Source organism: Coturnix japonica, chromosome 5, assembly GCF_054131305.1.
Source record: "Coturnix japonica strain WE chromosome 5, WE-NBRP24, whole genome shotgun sequence".
Lineage (NCBI taxonomy): Eukaryota > Metazoa > Chordata > Aves > Galliformes > Phasianidae > Coturnix > Coturnix japonica.
In genome coordinates, this window is record NC_140667.1 from 41,604,489 (window position 1) to 41,632,230 (window position 27,742).

Sequence of the window (27,742 nt, forward strand, 5' to 3'; positions counted from 1 at the left end):
TATTCAATACATCTCAATCACTAGAATGAACCCTTCATGCATTCATTCTTCTTGATGCCTTGTTTGAAGGCAAGTTTGGTTGTCTCCAGCTGAGGCCCCCTCCAGGTAGATATGTGGTAAGAGCAGTGCTTCATCTCAGCCTTTGTTAATTATATTGAGCTGCTGATCATGCTTCTTGCCAATATTCTTACATCTGGAGAGAGGCAAGTCAAAAGACAGAAGAAACAGATTGCGTCTGTATGACAGCTACTGTCTGGGGGACACCAGATATCAATATATCTGGATATCAACAGAATTTTGGGAATAAGGAATTGAGATTCTATTTTGGCTTTTATGATAACAGTGTGAGTTCATGATGGAGATATGAGGCCTGAGAATTAGCATTCCTACTTAAGAAACAAGAGGAATAGTTTGGTGCATAGAAGACCCCAATAGATGGCTTCAAAAGGCAAAGGCAGCTTACAGCTCCTATGTTTTTTAAATGAAACAGGCCTTAGATACTGGTGGGCTTGTCCTACTCTTCCATACATACCTTCTAAGAGGCCATTTCATGTACCTTACATTCATAGTTTAAGAGAATTTTGCAGAAGGGTCATAAGAATATTTGAAAAATACAAAGCATCAGGTACACAAATAAGGACAACATTAATTGTTAATGCTATTATTATTAATAAATAAATCTACCCTTTCAGAGCTTGTTGTCAGTACTGGTTCAGAGAACCTTGTCAGTAGAAGAGAAAAGCTGCTAAAATGTAAGATGAAAATAAGAAGCACATTTAAATCCCTAAGTTGCATTTAAACTTGACAAAAAATTTAACAATTAACTGAAAAATAACAAATCCACTACACAAAACTATATTTTGTCAATAAAACCCATCATTTCTAAAAAGAAATTATACAAACCCATGTGTTTATGAATAAAGATGAATAATAACAGGATTCCTGATATTTAGTGACACAAGACAAGCACGCAACTTTTTTAAAAGAAATACTGGTGACTTCTATAGCTTTATCACAACTATGTTATTGTCTCAAGAAGCATCAACACAATGACCATGGAGTGATCCATTATAGTTTGAGGACAGTAGAGTAAGTAGTGCATAATTTGGCCCTAACAAACTAATAGAAGAGACCAAATAATAGATGCCAAAACTTCTGAAAAAGAATGCAGACAAGCCTTTCAAACAGTGAAATCCATCTTGAACCCATAAAATCTCTGTGAGGATGTTGCTATGTTACTATCTTTTTTTTCTTATCAATGTAGAAGAGGAAATTTGTTTTTCTCCCACACATCAATTACATCTCAGAGATAATTAACCAAAGTTATTTTGTCCAACTCTCCACAGATTGGATTTTTCTCAAGTTGGGGGAGAGGTGTTACAAGGAGCAGATAGCTATAGCAAGCTACTAAAAAAAATGTATTACCCCAAGCTACAAGAATGAGAAAAAGCAGCTTTTACATACATAGTAACTTTTTTTCCAGACACTATGCACACACAGTCCAGAAGTGATCATTCTTGAAGCACATTATGCATCTTGACCTACTAGGAGAACATCACTTTGGCTTCATCTCCAACTGTAATGAATGCCTTTCCCAACAGTGTAACAAATAAAAATTGCACAGGGACTGTCTTCCTCTTTATTTTGCCAAGAAGCCATTTGTTACAGAAGTAGCTAACAGAAAGGTGAATGAATGGTCACATAACATTACCCTCAGCCTCCAGTTCAAATAGCTACCGTTCAGAAATGTCTACAAAAAAGAAGTCTGTTACCAAAATTTTTGATGCATAGACAAACTTTGGAAGACTGTGACTTCTTTTACTATAGGCAGAATCTCAGAACTAAAAAAAAATATGGCAGAAAACCAGTGGTATGTATTACTGATATATGATAAAGCAATTATTTTATACAAAAAACATTCTCTTCCCACCTCCACTGTCCTCCCAAGAGAGATATATGAAATGCTTACTGCGTTTCCTCCTTTAAGAAGCAACCTCCCACAACCAGGGACCAAATACTGGCAGCTCACGTGATTCACAATTTGTTTCCATTCATTTTCTAAGTATAAAGATGCAACTTTCTTTTCTTTTTTTTTTTTTCCTTCTGAAAAGTCATTAGCTTTATTAAAAAGAACTCCAAGTTCATTCCCCACATAAAACATTAAGCTTCCTGCTTTTTTTCTGGCTTTCCATTCCTTTCAGCTGGAAAGCCAAGTCATCTTGAAGATTCCAGGACACAGAAACCTGTTTCCTTGTCAAGCCAAACACCTTCAGGTGTGCCAAAGCATGGAGTAGTTGATGGTACCTATCACTAATCCATGGCTTTGCTCAGAGGAAAGCACAGCATTCAGCTTAGCAGAGCACCTGGGAACCTTCACCTGCTGAGTTTGCCCATAATTACCATTTCACTGTGTTTCTGTTTGTTTCACTAACTCAAAATGGAATTGCTAGAATCAAACATTAAACAGGTAATTTACTTCGTAGCCTGTGGGTTGTCATTAAGATATTAAGGCTTAAAATAATTGCCCACAAATTAAAATTTACATGCAGTGCTTTAACTATGAGGTTTTTAATAAGATTGTGTTGGAGTCAATGACATTTAGGAGCTACTGGTCTTTGTTTTCCTGCACAGATAAATGGGGTGTTTAACTGCTGTTCACAAAACTGAATTGCCTTTTAAAAACAGGAAGTACAAAACAACATTCCCTCATTATTTGTCTCTGGCCAACAAACTATCTCCTGCTTGACATTTTAATCTAACAACACTGGATCTATTGGACTGACTTCAAGATGCGTCCCCACAATCTAGAAATGCCCTTCATATTACATTCTATTAAAAAAGTAACCGTTCGAACATGCTAAATTCTGGTAATAACATGGTGATAACAGCAAGCATTTGAAGCATTTAATAACAAACCATCACATTATTGTTTACAAAGGTAGTTGGAAGAACTTTAGTTTAGTTTTTTTAAATAAATCTGTAGATTCTGGCCAGTGTTCGCAATCTCTCTGATCATAGAATCATAGAATTACCCAGGTTGGAAAAAACCTTGAAGATCATCAAGTTCAACCACAGCCTGACCAGTACCCTAACTCTAAAAAACCTCCACTAAATCATATCCCTGAGCACCACATCCAAACAGCTCTTAAACACACCCAGGGATGGCGATTCAACCACCTCCCTGGCTTAACCATAAAATGCAAAGTATTTGCCAGGCTAAAGAACATATAGAAAAATCAGATACTATTTTAGGTGCCAACAGGTTCTCAGCCGCAGTACTACAGGTATAGAGCAGTATCACAGCAACAAGAAATACTGCTCAACCTTCTGACCAACCCAAAGTACAGACTGAGTGTCCTTGTGCAGGCCTCCAGCACATTCTGTGGGAATGCAGTACATACTGTCTCACACAACAAATTAAAGAGACTGTTATGCTACTACCGTTCCACCAGTCCCTCCTGGGAATGGCGTGGTCTCAGAACACACCACTCAGAACACTCCTTCCCTGAGCACTCTCTGTGGGACAAGCAAAACCCAGCCATCCATAGATGATAGTTTGAGTCATTTTACTCCCCTATTAGAACAAACAGTCTGAGGGTTGGTTATTTCTAAAACCTTCCATTCCACATTCAGCTTGCCAGCTTAGCCTGGGTACCTGCTTCAAGAGGCTTCCACTTTGAATGAACTGAGGGTTGAGGTGAAACAATAGGATTAAATTCAGAATGATTTGTTAAATTACCAGTGACACGATTTTAGCTATCACATTATTGTTCATCCATCAGATATTTTTGCTTCAAAACCCCTTTTTTTTTTTTTTTTTTTTTTTAATTATTTCTCCAAGCATCCCTAGGGAACTTTTCTTCCTTGGGCTAATGGTTGCAACCAACACTCAACAAAACATACATAGAAAGAGTCATAATCCTGCTTTTTTCTTCTCTAAACACGTCTAGTTTTACCTTTGCATACTTAACGAAATAACAGACTAATGGAGCCTGAAAGACCTGATCAGAGCAGTGTGTGCTCTTCCCAACTGAATTCCCACAGCTCTAGAGGACTTTTTACTCAAACGATGATTAAAAGACCGCATTATTTTTCAGCCATATATGCTCATTCCAAATGGCTCTCACTGATTTCACATTTTAGGATTTCACATTCAGGATCCATGGAGCAGGATCCGTCTACCCACCCTCTTACAGCACCGCCCGTCTCCTCAGTCCCTCCCGGCTCGACGCGACGCGCAGGCCCGGCCAGGCTGAGGCGGGGCCTGCCGCTTTCGCCGCTGCGGCCCGGCTCCCCCTCCCCGCTCCGCCTCGGACCCGCTCGGCAAGCCGAGGGCCGGGAAGAGCGGAGGGCCCCGCCGGACCCTCAGCCATTCCGCCGGCGGGATGGGGTTGGAGACGGAGCCGCTGTTCCAGGCCTGGAGCTACTTCAGGCGGAGGAAGTTCCGGCAGTGTTCGGAGCTGTGCTCGCAGCTGCTGGAGGGGGCGCCCAGCGAGCAGGTAGGGAGCCGGGCCGGGAGGCCGAGGGACGGGGCTACCTGTTGCTGCTGCCAGAGAAACGCGCCGCGATCTGCCGTTAGAGGGTCAGTGAGGGGCCTCCGCCAGAGCCATCGTGTGACCGGCTCCAGCGCGGGCCGAGGGGCATCGATCAGCGCTGGGCGAGGTTCTGCTTCTCGCCGAGCTGCCCAGTTCTCCCTGCAGGCTGCAGGCGGTGGGCATGCCGCCTCAGATGTGCCCCGCTGGGTGCCCTCCCAGTCCCAATAGGGCGTGGAGCAGTGATGGAGCGACAGGTGAGTGGGGCTGCTGGAAGCCAGCACGTCCCAGGACTTCCCACACCACCGATGAGTTTGAGCTGTTAAGAGAGGAAAAGCCACGACCAGAAGAAAATCTGCTTACAGGTGTTGCTGGCGATTTTATATAGATGTTTGTGTATTGCTGTGTGGACTAAACTGCATAAGAGATACATGTTTTACCTCATCCCAGGTACAAGCATTACCACCCACCAAAAGGTGTTGTTGTCCTGCTCCGTTAACTCTCCAAATGCCAAGTCTAGAAACGTTGGATGTGTTGTTAAGCACCTGCATTTTTTACTGCTATGCAGAAAGTATAAGTTTGTGAATGATGTTTCTAGATTAGTTTTTGTATGCATGAAAAAACTGTATTGCTAGTTTTAGAAAATGTCTCCAGTAAATGTCTCCAGTAATTGGACTTTATCATCACAAACACTTTATATTACATAAACTGCATCTCCAAAGTATCCTATGGCTATAGATTGTAAGAATTTTGAAGGTGATCTCTTTCATCACGGGTAAAAAATCTTTAAAGAAAGCTACACAGTCAGATGGCTGTGTAATTTACACCATTTTAGGGCTGATATATAAAAGGTGCTTTTGTTTATGGTATGTATTGTAAGGCACCAGTAGAGAGCCATGAGCAGATTGGACATGGGGAAATGGTTTCAAACTGAAGAAGGGGAAATTTAAATTGGATATTAGGAAGAAGTATTTTACATAAGGGTGGTGAAGCACTGGAACAGGCTGTCCAAAGGTGATGTAGATCCCCTGTCCCTGGAGACATTCAAGGTCAGGCTGGACAGGGCTCTGAGCAACCTGATTTAGCTGTGGTGTCCCTGTTCATTGCAGGGGAGTTGGGCCAGATGGCCTTGAAGTGTCCCTTTTAACTCAAACGACTCTATGAAAAACTCACTAAAGAAGGCATTCCAAGAAAACTGGTCTGGAACAACAAGTAGGATTTAGCATGACTTCTGTGCAGCATGTCTTCGGTTTCTGTGAACTTGAATTACAATTAGTTTGGCTGTTGCCTCATTTAATCTTCATGAAGAATCCTGTTTAAGCAGCAATTAATAACTTAAATTTTTTTTTAAATGCTTCTTCCTAAGACTAGAAAAACATGTTTTAACATTTAAAAAATGCTTGAAACACTATTTCAGTCTTTCTCTAGAAATAGATTTCATAGCATAGTGTTCAAGTAAAGCATATGGCAAGTGTGCAGACACCAGCAAGTAGATTTTGCTTTATATAAACACTTCATGTTACAGGTTCATAACAGTTCAGACTCTTAGAAAAAATATGAATGGAGAGCTGTTTAAGGGGAAATTCATCCAATCAGTGTTTCTTTGGAAGGATTATGAATTGTGCTTCATGGTGTATTCTCAAAATGTAATGGTTACACAAGTTGGATTTTTGTTTTTTGTTTTTTTGCTGTTGTTCCTACCTGTTAATCTAAATAAAGAATGCTGCTCCTGACAGGAGAAAATGTCCATTATTTATATCCCATTTGTTGTGGTGCTACAGGTGGGAAAAAACAGAACATTGGTTCATTCTCAAGTGTGCAGCTTGAACCAGACTCAAACTGGCTTGACATACAAGATCTTACTCTTGAAATCTCTAAGTTAAACATTTTCTAATGATCTAAGTTAAAATACAGCTTTAATGTTCATGGCGGAGTTAACATAGAATGGAATTTTTTTTTTTCAGTCAAATGTGGTCATATTACTTTACCTACTATTGTAGTCAACACGAAATCCTCCTTGGACAGATAAGCACTAAAAATAAAGCCCGTATTTAATTTTTTTGTTTCTCATGTAAAGCCTTGCAGGTTTTACATCATTCTGTGTTTATTCTAAAGGTAGTGAATCAGTTACATTTCTGAAGCTATGAATTCAATAAAAGTGATCTCCTTAACCTCCTAGCAGGAAAATGGTGCTGTTGTCTATTCATGTAAATTAAATTAGTAGTATTTTGTTATGATGTACAAAAACATTTAGAACTAAGTATGCATATAATTTTTGGTACCTAAAGTGAAATATCTCATTTATTATGCTTAGAAAGCACATAACAGTTCTAAATCCTTTGATGAGGAAACCCCATCTTGAATTATGGAAGTAGTTCTGCAAATCAGGCCCAAGATACGTTATCCTGGACACCAGGAAAGCAAATAGACAAATGATAACACTTATGGAAAGCTTGGATTAAGTGAGCTGTTGTGCCCTGCAAGGCAATACTCAACTGCTGTAATCACAGCGCCATCTGCTCTCATCCTGTTGTCCCATATTTCACTAAGCACGTGCATCCCAATCTCTGCAACCAGTGACAGAAGGACCTCGGAGCAGTAGCCTGTTCAGAGAGTCACTTTGAACAGCATTAGGAGGTGATACATACTGAGCCATGGGAGATGGTATCGTTTAAAGAGATACCCAGGAAGGGCTGAGTTAAACTGTGTTATGGACTAGAACTTTTTTCATGCTCAGGCAGCTAGCATAATCCCTTGTAAGACATGATTTGACACTGGTAAGTAAAAGAAGAGACTAACAGTGCATAATCTGTTTTCATGCCTGAAAGACCCCGTATTTTTGACAGCCTGTATTTCCTAGCCACGTCAGCTGGTCCGCTAAATGATATCATCACTCCTTCTCCCTTGCAACTGCAAAACTGTCAGAAAGCTGCAAACAGCTGAAATCAGCTCTTTAGAGTATCCTGTATTTTTTGCCAGTCATAAATGTAATAAATACATTTTCTTGGCTTGCTCCTAATTTGTTGCTCTCTATACATGTATCTTACTATTCAGAATGTGCTTTAGAACATAAAGAGAGCTGAAAAATAAGTTTACTGATGGATGATCTAATTAATAGCTACATTTACAATTAATATAATTGGCAATTACATTTAATTGGTGTAGTACTCTTTGAACTCTCATCAGATGCAGTAGGTATTAGAAGCTTTTAGATATATCATATAGACCTCTTAGCCAACTGAGTTAAAATCAGGAATTTCCTTTTGCAGCAGTATCAAATGCCATTATAAACACACATTCTTATAAAACACATCAATTAAGTTGAAATGCTATAAAATCATTTATGTAATCATAAAGAGATTTTCGTTACAAAAACTTAACATTTTTATAGAACAATAATTACCTCCTATTGAGTTAGATTTTATGGAAGACAAAAGTACTTTTTCTGTACAAGCTTTTCTGAATTTCTTCATTTAAAAAGTAAGAAAATTATTGAAGTTAATTTTATTGCTTATAAAATATTATCTCAGGATAGATAAAACAGCATGTTCTTTGACTAGCACTTGGGAATACAAATACAGAAAGCACTGATGTTCAATTTAATTATTTTCTATTGTAACCAAGTAAACCGTCTTCTATGTTTATAGTAATAGAATGACCTAGAGGAAATACAATCCGTGACTGTCTCTGTTTATCATCCTGATTAGTTACCTAATCTGATTACCGTTCTTTGTGTTCCATATGTCAGATTCAAGGCAGTAAACCAGCACCGATGTATGAGGTCTGCTCTAGTTTAACAAAAAATAATAAATTACTTAATATCATTAATGAATATACAGTGGGTGTCCAGCCTTTAACTTGATTAATTGTATACTGTAAGGATTTGCTCTTGTTCATTTGTCCTTTCTTCTCCTAAGGTGCAATGTCAACTACTATTACTTGCATACTGTTTTCTGTAAGGTCATGATAAAAATAATGCATTTACATGGAATGTGATGTGAAAAAATATCTTCAACCAAAATAACTTATGGGTTCAAAAGACTAATTACTAAGTTTATGCATAAAAACTAGTGATGCATACAGATGTCGCTGGTTCTAGCTCATGTATTTTGTGTTTCTGCTCTAGAGAGGTATTTTTCAGTTGTACCGAATGTAATATTCAGCATGTATTAAATCATATCCAACTAAAAAACTGATTATAAAGTGAAGGTTTGGGGGTTTGTTTTTAGAATAGAGGGTATGTAATCTTGTTTCATTCTTTCTTCTAGGCTACAAGCATCAGAAGACATCATTTTTCTAAATATTTTTGTTCTTAAAATAAACTGACTCTACACATTAACTTTAATTTTAAAATGCCCTTAGTGGATTTAGAGATCTGGGTTAAATCCTTCCTTCATTGCTTTTGCAATCTTATTAATTTCAAAGGAGCTTTATATGTGTAAATGAAGAATAAATTTGACCTTTTGTTTTGAGGTACAAGCTTATAGGGCAGCGCTACATGTTAATCCTCTCAAAGAAATCTTTACTCTGAATCTAGTTCCACTGGATTACTTGCATGAGTTGCAACTACTGGATCCACCTATGTTAAAAGATGTTGCATTTTAATGTTATTTCTGTTGTTTCCATTTAAAATCTTGTTATTTCCTGCATTAGTTTATCAGAATATGTGAACACACATTTACACCTACAGTTAAGACAGAACGATGTTTTTTAGGAAATACAGTTGATCAGCTTTATTTTTTCAGTGATGAAGGTTTTCATTTTTTGAATTTCTTAGCACTGTGAATGTTCCTATGTAGCCGCATTCAGCTGATTAATTTATTTTCTTTAAGCTAATGGGCAGTGCCTGAATTAAGATACATAGCTGTAACATCAAGGCATTTCTGAGTTAGCTTACACAAGTACAGGTACACCAGACAACCGAGATTAATCCCTCCATTAATGTTTAGTTCCATGTTTTCCATTAATGGTTAGTTTAGTTTCACACTCTGGCACTGCTGAACAAATTTATTACAAATGCAGCATGGAGAAAGATGTGAGAGCATTGCTAGTGCTCCAGTTCCCTGCTGTCATGGAACTGATGGGGTAAAAGATGGTCAGATTGGAAGACATGTAGCCCATGCCTCATACTACACGGGGAAGTAAGGAGCTTGCCCTCACCATTTCTGTTCTTTAATTTCTCTGTCTTCTCTTGTCAGGAGCATGATACTGGATACTCTGCTTTTCAGGTAAAACTCTTCCCATTACTATAATTATAATAGTATATAGTATATATAATAAATATATATTTATAGTATATAAATATAATTAATTATAATTAAGAAAAAAATTGAATATATTGAATAATACTTTTATTGTTACAACCTTAGCGACATATGTTTGTTTTTCATCATTGGCAACAGATTTAATAAGGGGTATTTTAAATAGGCAGGTTTTTAAATAAAGTTATTTGTCTCATATTTCTTTAGATTTATTCAGCAGTTCAGTAGCTCACCTCTGAATCTGCATCAAAAAGAACGGCCTTCATCAGCTGGTGAGATTAGGAAAAAATACAATGTGTATTTCTTTAGGGTTCAGGTTTATGTTTCCTGTAATCCAGTGTAATGGCGGGCTGTTAGACCTCTCCTTCCTGATCCTACAGCTCATTCTCCTAGCACCCGTTTTGTGTAGATTAGGAAATCCTGAAGCTCCATGATGATACTTTGCTCAATGGATGAAAGACAGGGTATTTGAATAGTTTTCATTCTGCCTATATTACTGCTAGATTACTGCAGTGGGAAGAATGGCAATGTGCAGATTGTGGCTTCTTTTAGCTCTAGCACACAATATTATATTTTATAAGTCTCCTACTAATTCCAGTAAAGTAAGCTGTCTGCATACAAGATTATTTTAATGAAATACTGATGGATATATTTGTAACTGTGAAGACTATGCTTCACAAGGTAGTTGCTGCGTTCTATTTATTTTTTATTTTTTAAGATTTCATAATGCATGGTATAAAATTTGTGATAATGAAACATTATCATTATAATTTGATACTTCAAATGGGTCATATTACTAGAAGTTAAGATTTTTTCCTAAGGTAAATGTCATCTTTCTGTAGTTTAAATAATGAATTTGACATTTTTCTCCGTCTTGCTGCTCTGATCAGGGGTCCTTACACAAATATTGCTATAGGCAATGCTCTGATCTACAGTCTAGTTACTTCTTAAGGAATAGTGCATGAAATTCAAGGTTGTTAGCTGTGGAGCCCCAGAATAGGAGCTGAAGACTGTAAGAACAGTCTAAGAACCTATTTTTTCATCACAGATTTGTGTCTGATAATCAGAAGGAGACATACTGCTTTTAAAAACATGTTCTCTGATCTTTGTTATTGGGAAAATCAGAATGATACACCTGTGTCTGTTAAGAACCGTCCTCTTTTAGTGATCAGAGAAGTTGCTACTTCCACTTCCCAGAAAAAGATCCTTCCTATGAGCAGCTTTTTATATCTCTATTAATAGATAAGCATTTGACTATTCTGAGAGCTCTAATTTCAGCATGTTCTCTATATAGACTCAATTGTTCACTTTAGACATGTATGTCTTCAAAAAAAGCAGAGTAGCATGAAGGTTTTTTTTTTTTAAAACAAGCTCAAACCTAAGTAGTTTTCTAGAATAATGAAAAATGGTTGAGGATACTGGACATGTAACTGCAAATATCAATGATAATTACAGACTGTCAGCCAACATAAGAATAAACAAAAAGATGATAAAGCAAATCTGGATTATATCTGTCTGGCCTAGATTCAAATCATCCAGCCCTCTTCCTTTCTCTTCTTACTTGAACAAAGGTTTCTAATTGTGCCTGAGGTGGTTGCCTAAATGCCTCCTTAGCTTCTGCTTGGAAGAAAACTAGAGATAAATATTTTAACATTTTTAAATTTACTTTTTTTTTTGGGGGGGGGGGGCAGGCAGTTATAACGCTGCATAGAAAAATTACATGACATAAAGGTAGAAGTAGGCATGATCTGAGAACTGATGAACAAGAGGTGTCCCATTAAGTAACGAGTTACATCATTAAATCTATCTGTTATTTAAAGAATAAGCACTTCTATGTATTTGACCTTCAGTTCCGTTAAGAGTAGTATCATCCTATTTCTATTTTGAAATGCTTCCTTAGCAAATATTAATGGTGCTTATCCTGTAGCCCATGTCAGAAAAGCAACAAATCAGATTGTTTTGGTAGAAAAATTTACTTCAGAAAATTTACGATGATCTGTTCAATATCTGAAGGAAGATCAGTGGTTGATCTTCTGGCTCCCTTTATCACAACAGTTCTATGAGTACATTACACACATATCAAGTTATCGAGGAAGTGATTGGATTTATGGTTATTTTGTTGGTACTGATGTATGAATTCCCAACTGTTTGTTTCCTCCCCTCTGATTTGCTGTTTCTGTAGACTACATGAGAGTTGTCACATAGTCGAGAGTTATACTTGCCTTTCCACACTGTCCCCCAAGACATTTAATGTAGCAATTTGTCAGTTAAGGTCACTAACAAGTTCTCCAGTAATCTCACAATCTGAGATATGCTGTCTATAGCTCTGAACAAAGGAGTTTTAGATTATCTTTTTAAAGGCTTGTAAATACTTAATGCTACAGTAATTAAAAGATTACTGGTTAAAAGATTTTCCTTCTTTCTCCACTGATGCCTTGGAAAGGCATTACTTTGCATTATAATGGCTTTACTTACCTTCCTTTCCCATCCAGTACAAATAAGGTGTCTGTCAGCTGTAGATTTTGAAAAGCACTGGTAGCTGAGGACATCTTCAAAAACATGAGATCTCAGTTGCCCATGATATAAATTAGTCCTGACTTTCATCAGGCATGAAATTCTGTCCTCCACATTCAGTGACTAGCTGTTCCACTCCAGAAGAGTTGTCTAATGTCTAATCCCCTGTTTAACTCCATCAAGCAACTATATGGCTAGAGTAGCAGGGAAGCCACTAGCATGTTTACCTTGATGAGCAGGACAAGCAGTGCATGAGCCTGCTGGACCTATCTGAGCATATAGACACCCCTAGTGCTTTTCCAAAGATGCTCAGGCTACACATAAAGCTGCACTTTTGTCGTGCATGTTAAGCGGCCATGACTGTATGCACAACATTGGGTCTGCCTACAGTGAATGTTCAGCTGTACCCAATTGTTAAAATCAGTAGCTTATTCAAACTTATTAGGGCTTTTAAGGAAGTAATAATAATTTTATTTTAGAAGACAAAATTGCTGTTTAGATTATTTAATTGAAGATGCTTTTCCTTTTGCTTTATCCTTATTCAGGCTGCCTGGAGCCTGAAAACACGAGCTTTGACAGAAATGGTGTATGTAGATGAAATTGAGATGGATCAAGAAGGAATAGCAGAGATGATGCTGGATGAAAATGCCATTGCTCAAGTCCCACGTAAGAACAGCTTTCTCTTAAGTATGTTGTAGCAACAGGAGCTGTTTTTGTCAGGATTGCCATCAATCGTAAAAGGGTTCGTGCTGAGGTGACGTACTATGGCTTTTAGCTATTGTTGCAAGAGTAGTTTTCAGTTGTTTCTGATTGTAATGATCACATGATTTTGATAGGCTTAGGCCTGGAATTTAGACAGTGTTTTGTCAGTTTTTCTTCTAAATTTCTATACTCACTAGTGTTGTGGTTTTTGGTTTTTTTTTTCCCCTAAGCATTTATTTCTTAAACTCCTTTCTGGTTTCTTCTCCACTGAGAAATGAGAGAAATATATGTCCTTGATGTACTATGAATCCCATGCCTGTGCCTGTACTGTTAAATATGCTAATATGCTAAATATGACATCACCTTTGTGTACCACTCCTTCTGCTTTTCTTTTCTTTTCTTTTCTTTTCTTTTCTTTTCTTTTCTTTTCTTTTCTTTTCTTTTCTTTTCTTTTCTTTTCTTTTCTTTTCTTTTCTCTTCTCTTCTCTTCTCTTCTCTTCTCTTCTCTTCTCTTCTCTTCTCTTCTCTTCTCTTCTCTTCTCTTCTCTTCTCTTCTCTTCTCTTCTCTTCTCTTTCTTTTTCTTTTCTTTTTCTTTTCTCCTCTTCCTTTCCAGGGCAGCTCTTCAGCCCTATGACTGTTTCTTGCATGCAACTCTTCTCAGTTTTGTCAGTTCCTGTCTAAATGTGCAGTCATTCCACTACATTTTGTTTTTGGTTTTTTTTTTGCATCGTTTCTGTTTGCTCTTTTTTGCCAGTATGATTGATATAGGAAATTTTATACATTTTATTAGGCGCATCTCTCAACCACTCAACCAACTACCATGCTCTGAGAATTCAGTGGAAGAACTGAACATAGACTAGAACTAATACTTGAATCATTAAAAGTTATTGTTTTTTTATCAGAATAGAAGTAGGCAACTGCATACTTATATCTATCCTTTTCATTTTTAAAAGCTGTCATTACATGCTTCGTCACATATAAAAAGTAAAGCAGTACTCAAGTTATGTTTATACTTTTTGATAGTCTAATTATGTTATGTGTACTTGCCTCAGAACAGCATAATATAACATACAATATATAATATCGCTTCGACTTTATGCACCCTGTAGTAATGACTACCTGCCAAGAAAAATCATTTGATGAATATTTTGAGAAATGGGCGATTATTTGGAAAATGTCATTTTGCACTATGCTTAAACTAAAAAAGTGGTGACTTTCTGGATACTATGTCACAGATTTCAAAGCCAAAGGAAATCATATTGATAGTATAGCCTATAGTCATGAGCCATTGAGATAAATAAGACTTTGCTGTAATTGCTTCAAAACCACTGGATATGCCTGTGCTAGTATGCTGTTTTGTGGGAAAGTCTAAAAGATTTCCATGAAGAGCAAACCCACTACAGTCTTTTGTAAAACAGTGCATTTGCTTTTCACAATATATATCTCTAGCAGGAACTATGAATTGAATCTCCATCTATTGCTTCTTTGTCTTGCTTGATTCAGGGTCTTCTACTGAAACTAATCTTTCAAGCTATCCTCCCATAATCTTGTTATGGCTTACAATCCTAAAGACACGTCATATCTACTGCATTATGGCTCTTAATGTTCATAGTTCGCTTACATAATTTTACGTTTCAAAATCTTTTGCATCAGATACATATCTACTTAATTTTGGCATCTATCCCTATCTCAGTCTCCAAACAGAACCACTTTACTAATGATTTTCTCTTTCTTACAACATCAAATAATTACATGGGATCCACTAGAAATAGCTATTTTTCTATGGCTCTACTTCAGTACTGGAATTTGTATTCTACACATTTTTTTAATTCTTATTGTTTTGCCATGTGAATTTTCCAGCATTCTTGTTTATTAATACAAACACCCTATAGCATCATTTTAAAGAAAAATTGTAGTGTATTACCTTTGGACACAAAATACTATCAACTACCCTATTAACTAGGGAGTTAAAGGAATCCTCTGCAGTTATCCTTCACTGCTGAAATTAAGCTCTTAAATTCTATAGCTGCTAGTGGCCACACAAACTTTTTCCTCTTGATTCCTGTTCATATCTAGTTCAACTGGGATTCTCAAAGCAGGACTCAAAATTGAGTAGTCTGAGGTGAAATCAAGGGAACTAATCTGGCAAGTGTTCTCCAAGTATGCTGAGAGCACATAACAATCACTGTTATTTAAAAACGTATCTGAAAAATGAATTTTAATGCCTTTTCTAACTTAACTGTGTGTTGAGGTTTAACCTGGCAGGCAGTTATGTACCATACAGTTGTTTGCTCACTCTCCTCTCTCAGTGGGATAGCGGAGAGAATTGGGAAGAAAAAAAAAAAAAGTAGAACTCATATGTTGAGATAAAAAAACCCACCTATTTACCATAACAGTAAATGAAGGGAAAGGAAAATAATAATAGTAGAGATAATAATAAAATATATATTTACAAAAACAGCGATGCACAAAGCAGTCGTTCGCTGCCTACCAGCCAGTGCCCAGCCAATCCCCAGGCCACAGCTGCTACCCCCCAGCCAACTGCCTTCAGTTTTATAGTTTTCATATGATTCCATACTGTATGGGATATCCCTTTGGTCAGTTTAGGCCAGTTGTCCTCATTCTGCATCCTACCAGCTCCTTATACCCCCTCAACTCCCCTTTCTAGCAGGACAGTACAAGAAGTTGAAATATGCTTGGCTTCAGCACTGCTCAGCAACAACTGAAACATCAGTATGTGTTAAACATTTTTCTCCCAAAGCCAAAACAGCATCATACCAGATGCTATGAAGGAAAAATCAACTATGTCCCAGATGAAACTGGGACACTGTGGTAGTTTTAAGAAAACGTAGAAGACTGGTTCATTGTCTGCTAACCTGAAAAGCTGAAAACCACTTTTCCAGTGACTATTACAAGATGAGAGGCAGGAATGCTTGATGACAGCTTGGTTTAAGAATACTAGAAAGTGCTCAGATCGAGTTAAAGGTTATCTGTTTGGACAAGTCTATCTTTTTGCTTAAGCAGTGAAATGGCAGCATCTCAGAGGTAATTACATCCTGAAGATGGGAAAAAGAGAGAAGACTGAAAAAAGGGCAGATGTGAGGTATTACACTGGTGAAAAAATGAAGTAAAAAAACTATATACGTATCAGTATAACTTCAGTTCTTTGAAATGTTTGAAGTGGGGCTGGTCATGAGTACACAGATAGATGATTGGTCAGAAACTGCCTCTTTTAACATAAATCTCATTTCCTTCCATACATGTTGACAAAGCAGCAGACATTCCAGCAAACAAATATATCCTATCATGCTTTCAAAACCAACAAAGGTGATGGAAAATCTATATTCGTTATCTAGCAATTCTTAATGAACTAATGTCAAAACAGGAAACTGGGAGAATACCTGCCCTGTAGCTGAAGGCTTTTGCCTTAGTTAATCAAGTCCGGGTGTTATTCTAACCCCAGGTAGAAAATAAACCTTTTTAAAACAGCGTCATCTTATAATTCCAATAGCCTTTATTTCTTAAATGCAGTTCTGAGATGTTCTTGCTACATCTTACTACAGTCTGTAGTATGTGTACAATGACAAAATTGCCTGCCTTCCCTGAGGAGAAGGTTTCAAATAATAATTTAACCTAATGAAATAGATGTTGTACAAGTACTAGAGAAATTTGAAATCAGTACCATTTCTTTAGGAAAAGTAAAGAGGAACAGCACCTGCTTAACATCTATAGAAAAAGGATGAAAGGAAGGGCAGAAGAAGAAAAGTAGTACATAGAAGATTACTTTTTCCCATGTTTGTCATGGCAGGTTTCTAGGAATAATCTAACAATTTACTGATAGTGCAGTTTGTTCCTGTCTTCCTTGTCTAGTGCTATGACTTACTGTAAGACATAAGCATTTTTTAAAGCCCCTTAGACAAGTGTGCAGTATCTCCAGCTGCAGTCAGAAATGTTCTTATTTTGTAGGACCAGGAACATCTTTGAAACTCCCTGGAACTAGCCAAGGTGGAGGCCCCAGCCCAGCAGTTAGGTATGTGGTTGTTTTTTTTTTTTTAAATATGATCAGTTGTACACAAGCAAATCCTAAATTTAGCTTCTGAAAAATGAAATATTTCAGATATAAGTGCATAAACTCTCTATCAGTAAATTCCAGTTGACACGAGGATAATGTGCTTAATATCTTCAGGCCAGTAACTCAGTCAGGAAGACCTATTACAGGATTTGTGAGACCAAGTACACAAAGCGGACGGCCAAGTACTATGGAACAGGCTATAAAAACACCTCGAACAGCTCTAACAGCTCGTCCAATCAGTAGTGCTTCTGGGAGATATGTCAGGCTAGGAACGGTAAGTTGGCTGGCTGTTCTTTGCAAGACTGCTTTCTTGATCATAGTGTCTGGGACTTTGTACTTGACACAAAGCTGCATCTAATCTCAAGTTTGAGGGACGTCAGCATTTTTATTTAAAATGTTTCCAGAGTCAGAGTTCCTCATTATTATTCCTCATTACCTCATTAATTTGCTATTCTGTTCATAGAAAAAATGTACATCAGTCCACAGGTTCACAAAAATTAAGAGAAATCCAAAAATTTACAAGTTTTGTGAGACCAGTTCTTAATCACTGAAGATTAGTGAAATGACTATAACATGACTTTGCCATAAGCATGCTTAAACCTTCAAGTTTTTAGTTTACTGCAAAGCATTTACTAATCTCTCAATATCTACCACTTCACCAGACTAAGAAAATAAAGTGTATTAGTTTGATTCTGTTCTGTTGGCCAAATTAACACGCTGCAACTGGCATGAATGTTTAAAACTAATTAACATTATGTTATTTACAGATTCTCACTATCATGAGTATGAACCGATCTCCTTAAAACTTTGTGAAAGATTTTTTTTGTTCCATATCTTACCCGACTTCAGTCCCTGTAACTGTGCAAGCTACATGCCATGGCACACTGTGGAAATAGTGAAGAGAGGGAAGTAAAAAGTAATTCCAGAATGTAGTTCATGCAACCTTTTTCAGGAAGCGTATGGGAGTAGGACAGATTCCTGCCTTTCAGAAAAGATGGAAATTGTGAATAAAATTCCCTGTCACAAAGCAGAAGAATACATCTACAACTGCATTGTTTTTAGTCTTTTTGGTATATTGCTAATATTTTGAGAAAGTTCTGGAAAAGTTTAGGGGCTCTTCCCACTTAAGCATGTTTCTTTCTGTCAGGCTTCAATGATAACAAATCCAGATGGCCCTTTCATAAACGTGTCTCGACTGAATTTATCAAAGTATGCTCAAAAACCCGAATTGGCAAAGGTACGTAACTATTTTGGTAATCATTGTGGTATCTGTTTCTGATTTTCTGGCATCATTCTTATTAAGCTGTACATGGGATTGCAGATTGAAACAATGGTGAACTGTGTTCAAGTTGTAAAATTGAGAGAAATTTTACCTTACTTATCTTTTATGCTCAGGCAGTGGTTACCAGACTTGAAATTGAAAAGTATGTGTGAAGCAACATAGTTAATAAATTTAGGCTGGTAAAAACATCTGGATAGAAAAAAATACTAATAAATTGCCTTGAACTGTGACTACATGAGTGATGAAGGGCAACTAAAAAAGAGTGAAGAGGAAAAAAACACAGCAGAATACTCCAGTGTTAGCTTCCCCATTCTAAAACATTGGTTACTATTTTTTGATATATGGTTAGCAATTCATTTGCTTTCTCAAGCTGCTTTTTAAAACTCGATTCAGATAGTAATTTCTACTCTTGCCAGGCAAAAGACTTGCAAACTCTCCACTGCAGGCAGCTACAAGCCAGTTGTTTCCCATTTTGGAAGAAACTGCAGGCCTTTTGTTCAGTTATGCTCTTGTTAGCAATCACTCAGCACACACATTATTCTAAACCCACTAGAGTTTATAAAATAGGGAGAATGTAAGAAACCTGGAAGGATTAAGGATCACACGATATGTCTCTAGGAAATTAAGCTTAGATCTTCTTAAAGACAGCTGGGTTTTATTTTTCCTTTGATAAATGTGTATACTATTTAAGTAGGTAGGTTAGCTTTCAGATGAAATATTTATTCTCAGCAACAGCTCTCAAGAATGTAAAACATAGATTTTCAACAATTTTTTAATCGGCATTTTCTGGGAAGACAGAGTCAATTTCATGTGAAAAGAAGCTTAAGCCAGAAAATATAAATCAAGAGTCCTCATGGAAACATCCATAGGCAGCAAGTGTACTTGTGAGTATTACAAAGCTAATACATTATGACATTAATGTTTCGCACAGAATGTAAGATCTAAGTTTAAATTTGGATCTACATGGATTTATAACCTTGTTTTTAACAGAATAAGACAGCATTAAAGCTAAAGCCAAAGGAGGAGGTGAGACTACAGACTGTACTTTTGTGCTGAGAAACTTTGATTGAAGTTTTAAAACTCTTTGAGCTGTCACCTCTCTGAGGTGCAAGCAGACAATAAATCTTCCAGTTCTTAAATTCACATAACTAGTCTTTGTATTCATGCTGGTATTTACCTCTCCTATATACTTCTTCCTTATGTTTGGAAAGTACATGTTTCATACCTCTTTTAAAAGTAGAATATCTAATTTTAAATTTCTTGACTATTTCTTCCTAGCTTTTGAAGTATAAAGGAATGGACAAACAAAGTTTGTTAAGTCACTTGTCTCTGCCTTAACATCAGCCCTGTTTAGGACTATTGCAGGAAACGCCGTATTAGACATAGGACTTATCACATGTCCCCAGAGAGAACCACTATTCAGTCTCAGTTAGCAGTTAGTTTCTGCTAGGAAATAGGAAGTTTTATCTTCATTAACTTTTGAGGTTTTAATTGAGTTACTAAGATAATTCTAGTTATTTTCATCTACATAAATGTTGAGTCATTTAAATCTGTTTGAAGGTCATGAGTATAGATAGATAGCCACAGTAAATTACTTATGCTAGCCAACCAAGAAAATACCATCTTAATCACTTCCAGATTCACTCACTTTTACTGATTTTTTTCCTTATTATTGAACTAGTGTAGGAGGTGTGCTGCTACTTCTTAATTTTCCATTCTTTTGCTATTTTCACTTCTATTTACCTTATAAATAAACGTCTATTCTAATTTTCCTGTAAATGCATTTTTAGTAATCATTTCTTTTGATCGTCTGTGCAGATGCATTTCTGAACAGAAACAAAGTTGTGGTTTACTTCCTCAACAGACATGACCACTTACTTGTAATTTTCTCATTTCCTGAAGGTGGATCTGGGCTAACATTTTCATCTAGGGAAGTTTAGGTTTTTGTTTTAATTGATACTCTGAGCAGCAATTAAGACTTGAGATTTGCATTCTCAGAAGGGTCAGCGTTCAAAAAAAATCACTCTACTCAGTCACTACTGCCTCACTACTATTCTGGCTTCAAGACTCCCTTCAGAAATCCAGTTTCTTCCAATATCATTATACTCACTTCAAATACCAACTCTGTTTATCTGTTACCTGTTACTATTCCAGTTTAGTACAGCTGGAAGGTAGGAATGGTCATTTAGTTTTATAAAGGGCTAATCAAAAATGAAGTTATATTGCCTTGCAATTATTGTAGTATTACTAGCAGTTAGCATAGCACAGAAATGTTACATTTTAAAGCTTTGTTATAATTATGGTGTGTATGAATTTCAGAAATGTGATATTGTTAGCATTTATCATTTATGAGTAAAAGGGCATTTTTTCTTTTACAGCTCCCCAAATTACATAGCTTATAGAGTGTTTTGGTTGTTTTTTTCTTAAGACATAATTTTTTCAGCTTACATTTCTAACAAATATACATTTAATTTAATTAGATTTAGCTGTATGGAAGCACATAATTAAACAATGCAAAAAGTCTTTGTTAGATCATTTTTTGATTCTACCATCCAAAAGTAATGAAAATGGTAACAGGTTTTCAAATTTACATTCATTTTCGAGTTACAGCTATTTTTTTTATTTTTATTTTTTAAGGTAGTTTTAAGGACCAAAGCTTAAAACACTGAATGCTTGCAGCAAGAGTAAAATAATTTCCTGTAATGACAATGTAGAAAATCTACAGATTTTGTCTGTTCAGGTCTTAGTGAAATGTCTATTTCAGCTGCTAAAATGTGTAAATGTAATTGCTTGCACAAAGAATTATTTTCTACATGGTGTAATCAAGATTCTGAATTACTATTGCATTTCATATTTTTTACCTTCAATTATAACTGTTTTAAATATTCTTCCAACAGGCACTGTTTGAATATATCTTTCACCATGAAAATGATGTAAAAAATGTGAGTAATTCATATATTCCATTTTCAGTTTTTAAGTATTAAGTTATTTCTGTTAGTATTCTATTCTATTAACCTAAGGATCCAGGTAGTACATCATATCTTAATACAGAAGCGAAAATTCCAAAGTACTGATTATTCTCTTTTTATTTTCTGAAAAGCAAAAGCTTCTAATATTGTAAAATTAGATCAGATCCCTTGTCTATCAATATGGCAAGATTCCCATATTTAATGATTTCACATTTGCAGAATTTACTGGAGTCTGAGCAGTAGCACACATCAGGGTATTGAACTGTCTAGAAGCATCAGAACATTCAAGTCCTGTCATTAAGTGATAGGACATAGATAGCCTATTACAAGAAGAGGTGAAAATATTTGATAAGTACAAGTTGCTAGTTACTGTCATGAGCACTGTTTGCCATTTGGAACCACTGAGATTGTTGCTCATGTATTTGAGTGAGTGGAAATGAAATGTATTAACTACAGAAAAATAAAATATCCATAACAGTTTGGACCCTTATGTTAGAACTGTAATTCCATAGCAGAGAGGTGTTCTGTAGCCTCAAGGGAGAGAGTACATCATCCATACCATTGTCAATAACATTTTTTCTCCAAAAGTTTTCCTAATGATATAGTTTGCCTCTTATGCTGTCCAAAAACTTTCTTCTGCTATTCCTCTCATGTTGTTGCACTGAGTAGGAAGATCAAATTGGAGTACATATTGTTTAAACTTTCAGAAATAAAGGTTGCAGATATTTTTTGGCAGCTCATCCAGGGAAATAATTGGTTTACTGAATAAATAAAGTGGCAGAATATTTCTGTACTCTATGGATATATACGTCAAGTTGAAATAGAATCAAAATTCCTGTTTGAAGTATCTATCAGAGAATTGCTAGTAAAGAGTGCATTCTGCTGGACTAGTAACTGGTGTGTGATTAAATATGAAGTTAAATAATTAAATAGTGTCATTTTCAGCAGTTCATAACATACATATATTTCATTGTTGACAGTGCAGATCAAAACCAATTTCGAATGTACTGCTGTTTGGAGCTTTTAATCTAGTATCAAATGATTATAGCAGTACACTGTCAATTTATTGCATAGCATTTTTCTAAGAGGATTGAATTGCAATGCACTGTTAATCCAAAACGTGGTCGAACCAGTAAGTGCAATTGTCAGATACATCAGAGAGAAACTGCAATTAGCATTTACATACTCTCATACTCCACATCAAGGGCCTGTTTTTATGCCTCTAATAATTAGAATCCTCTTTGTTACTTGGAACTCTGTTCACTAAGAATTGGTCACAGAACATAACCTGTACTTTAAGGACATGCCAGGATCCTTAGACTGGTCAGATAAATTCATTTAATGCAAGTAATTTTCCAAGCACACCAAAATAAAGCTCTTATATTCTATTGCATGTGCTTTGAAAACTCTGCTGAGATTCCAGGATTACTGACTGACCTATAAGAGATTTTTGACTGTGGTTTTATACGTTGCCTAGCCACTACAGTAAATCTTTAAGCAAAGAAGTGTCAGTGTCAGCTTAGTCACCACTGTTTATTGTATAATGATAGAGAGATTGTCACTTTTGGTTCATGATATCATCTTGTCCATGAACAAAAATATGTCTTAGTTGACAGAACAAGGTGCCTTTAGTTTGCAGTGGGTTTTACTAAAGTTTTTTTGGGACTGTTCAGTTTGCTTTCTCATGCTTTAATTAATTTCTCTTCTGTTCTGCACTTTCTTCTCTACTATTTACAATACAGTACAGCTCTCCAAACTGTCCTCCCTTCCTTTTGAATCTCATCTGTACAAAATATTCATAAACTCAAAAATAAATAATTTTTGCTTTAACTCAGCTGTGTCACTATTTATTCACCCTTCCTAACAAACACATTTCACTGATATGTTTTCTCCCTTCTCCCTTAAAAGACTGTGATCATTTTGGATTCAGTAGATGTGTTAATGGTTTAAAAGTTGATTGGAATCTCACTTGATCATTTTACATTCAGTGATATCTCTTGCACTTTTGGACAAAAAAGCTTTCTGCATAAAATGATATGAAAAAGCATGGAAAGAGCTTATATCACACCTTGGGAACATAGCTCAATGTGACTGTAGTGATGGAAAAGCCTCTACTAGCAGTCTATCTGCATGGCTAGAATCTGAAGACAATTCCTGCAGTTTGATAAATAAAACACAGGTGTAATAGCGAGGGTATGTTCCTTTGTCACCCTGCTGATCTGAAACAATGTGTTTTCAACTGCATTACTGAAAAAGCAAAGGCGGCAGTTCTATTATATTTTCATATATATATTATATTATATATATATTTGCTTCTGTTTAGTATTCAACCAGTCTGTAGAAAGAAAAAAAAATGTTGTGGCGATCTCAGTTGGAAATATTATTAATCAGTGTGCATTCAGCCACACAAATAATGCTAGGAACTCAGTTTAAATTAACAGTAAGTACATCTATAATCTATCATTTGTCATAACTTGGGGGAAGGAAGGAGAGCAGTGAGCTTATTCAGCTCTTGAAAACGCATTCAAAGTTCTTTCATCTACTGTAATGAAAGATTAAATATTTCTCTGAAGAAACTCATATTACCCTATCCATTATTGTTCTTGACTTGTCCTGCTTTGAAGACATACACTTTCTATATTCCTTGACTATTTCTAAATGCCATTTTATGATCTACGTGCAGTTAGAGAAGAGCAGTTTAAAAAACTTGTCCAGAAATAGCTCAGCTTCTACTTGTTTCAGCAGTAGGCTGTGACATTGTATCCTACCATTATTCATAGGTGGGTGATGATAACAATATATTTGTCTTGAGAAAGAACAAAGAATGTACAATATGTCCTTGGGTCCAGAAATTAAGACCTGTGATACACTCTAGTTCTTTGTAATAGTTTGAAGTTTATGCTCTCTGATAGAAATCTATTTATAATGGAATTATGTAAGATTTACAAACCACGGAATTTCAGAAGACATTCATCAAAAGAAATTGTTTTAAATTGACTTAAATTCCTAGTTTATCCTGTGTCAGGTTGCCTACAAGTTCAGTCAATAACAAACGCTGAAAGAATTGTTTCTATCCAACAGCATGTGAAAGAAGCAATAGATGCCTCCTATTGTTTCCATTTATATAATTTATCAGTGCATACGCTATGCCAGGAATGAAATTACTGAGGTTGAAACAAATATAAGTTTACTGATTTAATTTTGCAGTACCATAGCATAATACAGCTTGTAGGGCTGTAGTAATATAGCATAGTTTAGTTAAGGAGAATAATTATTTAATCATTGAAAAAAATTAATTTAGCCTTAAATTTAGACTTTTTAAAAAGTCTCATGGTCATGCTAAATATAGCATGGAAGACTTCTCAGGATTAAGGCTATTGAATAGAGACTCCTGCATTCATGAATAAATATGGTAAGTGCTCTAAGAGTCACAATCTCAGCTGATCAGTGTTCCCAGATGATATAGACTAGTTTATAAGTTTATCCTAAAATCAATTAAAACTATTTGGACAGTCTTTTTTTTTTTTTTTCCTGCTACATACAAGTGAAAATCCATGAAAGTAGGTTACATTATCTGTCAATCTACAGTCTTCACTGTCTTTCACTACTAGATATTAGTATGACTGTACCAATACTCAGAAATGCACAGGGCTTCAGGTCAGCTTGAACACTTAGTACTGTTATTACTGTTTTTAAATTAACACGCTGTGCAGGTTGAACATTGGTTTGTACCTAAACTGTGTAATTGAAAAAGAAGTTCACATCAGAATGAAGATGAAATATTTTGAAAGTCTGTTTTAACAAATTAACATTTCAAAGGCCACGTTGTCAAAAGAATTCATTGTAATACCATCAGAAAGTCTTACTACTGGTGTGCAGAAATCTGATGCTGACATGCATAAATACTTTTTTGGCAAACACTTCAGAAATGTTGATAACATCTGTGGGTTTTGTGATTACATGAAAAAGACCAGGAATAGGATATTCCTACTCCTTTCCAATTTCCTTAACATAAAAGTATAAAAACAAGACTTACTGAGTTTTAGAAACTAATTTCAGAATGAGGTTGAGCTTTGTTTCTTGGTGCTAACAATAAGATCACAGTAAGATTCTAAGGTCTGCACTAACAGCAAGAGGACTCTTGTTATGGTCTACTACGCCTGAAGCACTTTTAGTTCCTACTCTCCACTAGCAGCCAGAAATGTTAGCCTTGCATAAAATAGTTTTCAGAAATAATTAGGGTACCAGGAAGAAGGCTGGATGTGTGGCTATGGAAGGCATGGCTGTTTGAAATTCAGGCCTTCTCCTTGAATCCTTGTCACCAGAGCGCTCTAAGGAAGGCTCTTTAAAGTATGTTATTTATAGTATGATCCTTATTTGTTTTATGTGACTGCTTGTGACCTATTTGAAACAGGTGTGGTATCTGACAGATGCACACATTCTTTACCAATTCAAAACTCAACAAAATGATGTTTCACCCTCGGCCATCTGAGGACTTCTGGGATTCCACATACCTGAAACAAATAGTGACTTCAGAATTGTAAGCCTTCCTCAGTTTTCTCACTTCTGTCACAGAAGTGACAACTGTCTCTCAGTTTGAGGACATTATGAGTGCAACAACTTAAACTGGCTTGCTACAAAAAATATTCTTTTTCACATAGGCAAAAGAGAGCAACGTGTTTAAGTTGATGCAGCTCACTGACTTTGCCACTCTTTGTTGGTTGCTAAAACACAAAAAGCCACAGATTCTGTATGTGATGGCCAATGACAGCACATCAATTAACACAGCTACGTTTCCAGTGTACCAGGTAGAAGACATTCTAGAGTTCCACCCTTATCAATAGGTATTTCTTGAGACTATTTGTCTATTTTTACTACAGTGTAATTATTATTTACATCGTAGACTTTTTAAAGGAAGAATCATTACCCACTGTATGCATCTGACAGTTCCAAGAAGAGGAGGCAGCCTGGTATTAGTAATGAGATGACAATTTCTGCAGTATTTCAAACTGGCAGAACAATTTCTTTAGTGTATTTCTACTTGTTTTCAGCAACTTTTTGTGAACCAAGAGGGGAAGTCTGGAGGTCTGAAACTGCAATTTAGAACTCTAATCAAATTAATTTTGTATTTTCTCCTTGCACTACTAGAAACTATTAGGAAAAAAAGTCATCCTTTTAGCTACTTTATGTAACATACCGTAATAATAGTAAACAAATCTGTGCACCCACCTCAGGTTTACCAGGACTGTTTGTTCAGTGTTTTCTCTTTAGAAAAGTCTTTTTTGTTGTTTGTTTCATGCTTCTTTTTTCTTTATGTAAACACTGAAGATACTAACGTTAAGATGATGGGTTTGTTTTGGAAGGCTCTAGATTTGGCAGCCCTTGCCACTGAACATGCACAGTTCAAGGACTGGTGGTGGAAAGTCCAAATTGGGAAGTGCTTCTATAGGTAAGCCATTGTTCATTTCTGTAGTAATCAGTGAGCAGAAGTGCAGGACCTGAGCTGCTGTGTGCTGAAGATTCAAAAATAGTTCAGTATTTTTAGTTAGAAAGGTTTGTACTTTAATACAATGAGGTTATGGTCTGCCGCTGAAGGTAAAAGTGCCAGTATTGAGTACCTTTAAGTAACCATATCATTTGCAGCTTCGACTTCATTAAAGTTTTTTGAAGTCGTTGTTTTTTCAAAACAAACTGAAAAATATTTTGAAATATTTTGAAAGAAAGCTTAAGGAGAGCAAATGTAGATAGAATGATCATGGGTGTTGAAAGAAGTAACAGTTAAACAAGACAGCTTTGTATCGGGCAGGAAGACTCAAGCAGTAGAAATGCAGGATTATGAGATGATAGTAACAGAGAGGCCCTCTGTTAAGTCTGTTCCAGAAGTATGGAAACCCAAACCAGTGTTATCATACTGTTATTATTAACAATATACAGCAGGATACAGTCCCATCTGGGGACTTGAACAAGACCCAGAAATTCTCACTTTCTCTGCAAACTTGTGTAAGAAAAGCAGCAATCAATGTCCTACTGTCCTTCCAATTATCTGTCCAAAGAAGCAGAGGTCTCCACTGCTATTTATAAAGCAGTAGGTTTCACGTAGGACTATGCATTATTTTTAAGAGTATTTACATAAATGAGGAGAGAGAACTATTGTTAGTGAGATTAAAAATGCTAAGTAGCGTTCTTTGTATTCACTGGGAAACATATGGCAACCGTAGATGAAAAAAGACTGATAATGTTCTAATTTAGCAATATAAATTTTCATGACAGGAATATCTATGGTTTTCTATTTATTTTTTTTCAAGAAAGAGCAATGAATGACTAATACTAAAAAAATGTTGATTTTATATGTTGAGTCAAAAATATTTTTTACAGTCATTGCACTTATATCAGACAACCAGGATTGCTT

At 36.1% G+C, this 27,742-nt stretch overlaps 1 protein-coding gene across 2 annotated transcripts in view; it reads left to right on the forward strand.

Moving 5' to 3' along the window:
- The first annotated feature begins 4,302 nt into the window (after positions 1-4,302).
- Positions 4,303-27,742, forward strand: part of TTC8 (tetratricopeptide repeat domain 8) — a 34,789-nt gene continuing 11,349 nt past the window's right edge. Inside the window, exons 1-8 of one of the 2 annotated variants that reach the window (XM_015865296.3) lie at positions 4,303-4,499; positions 9,731-9,760; positions 12,853-12,973; positions 16,977-17,040; positions 17,197-17,356; positions 18,230-18,319; positions 21,262-21,306; positions 26,697-26,782. In XM_015865296.3, the coding sequence (XP_015720782.1) occupies positions 4,386-4,499; positions 9,731-9,760; positions 12,853-12,973; positions 16,977-17,040; positions 17,197-17,356; positions 18,230-18,319; positions 21,262-21,306; positions 26,697-26,782 (710 nt within the window). In that variant the 5' untranslated portion in view covers positions 4,303-4,385. The remainder of the gene's footprint in view (positions 4,500-9,730; positions 9,761-12,852; positions 12,974-16,976; positions 17,041-17,196; positions 17,357-18,229; positions 18,320-21,261; positions 21,307-26,696; positions 26,783-27,742) is intronic. The other variant, XM_085550520.1, reaches the window with a different exon arrangement.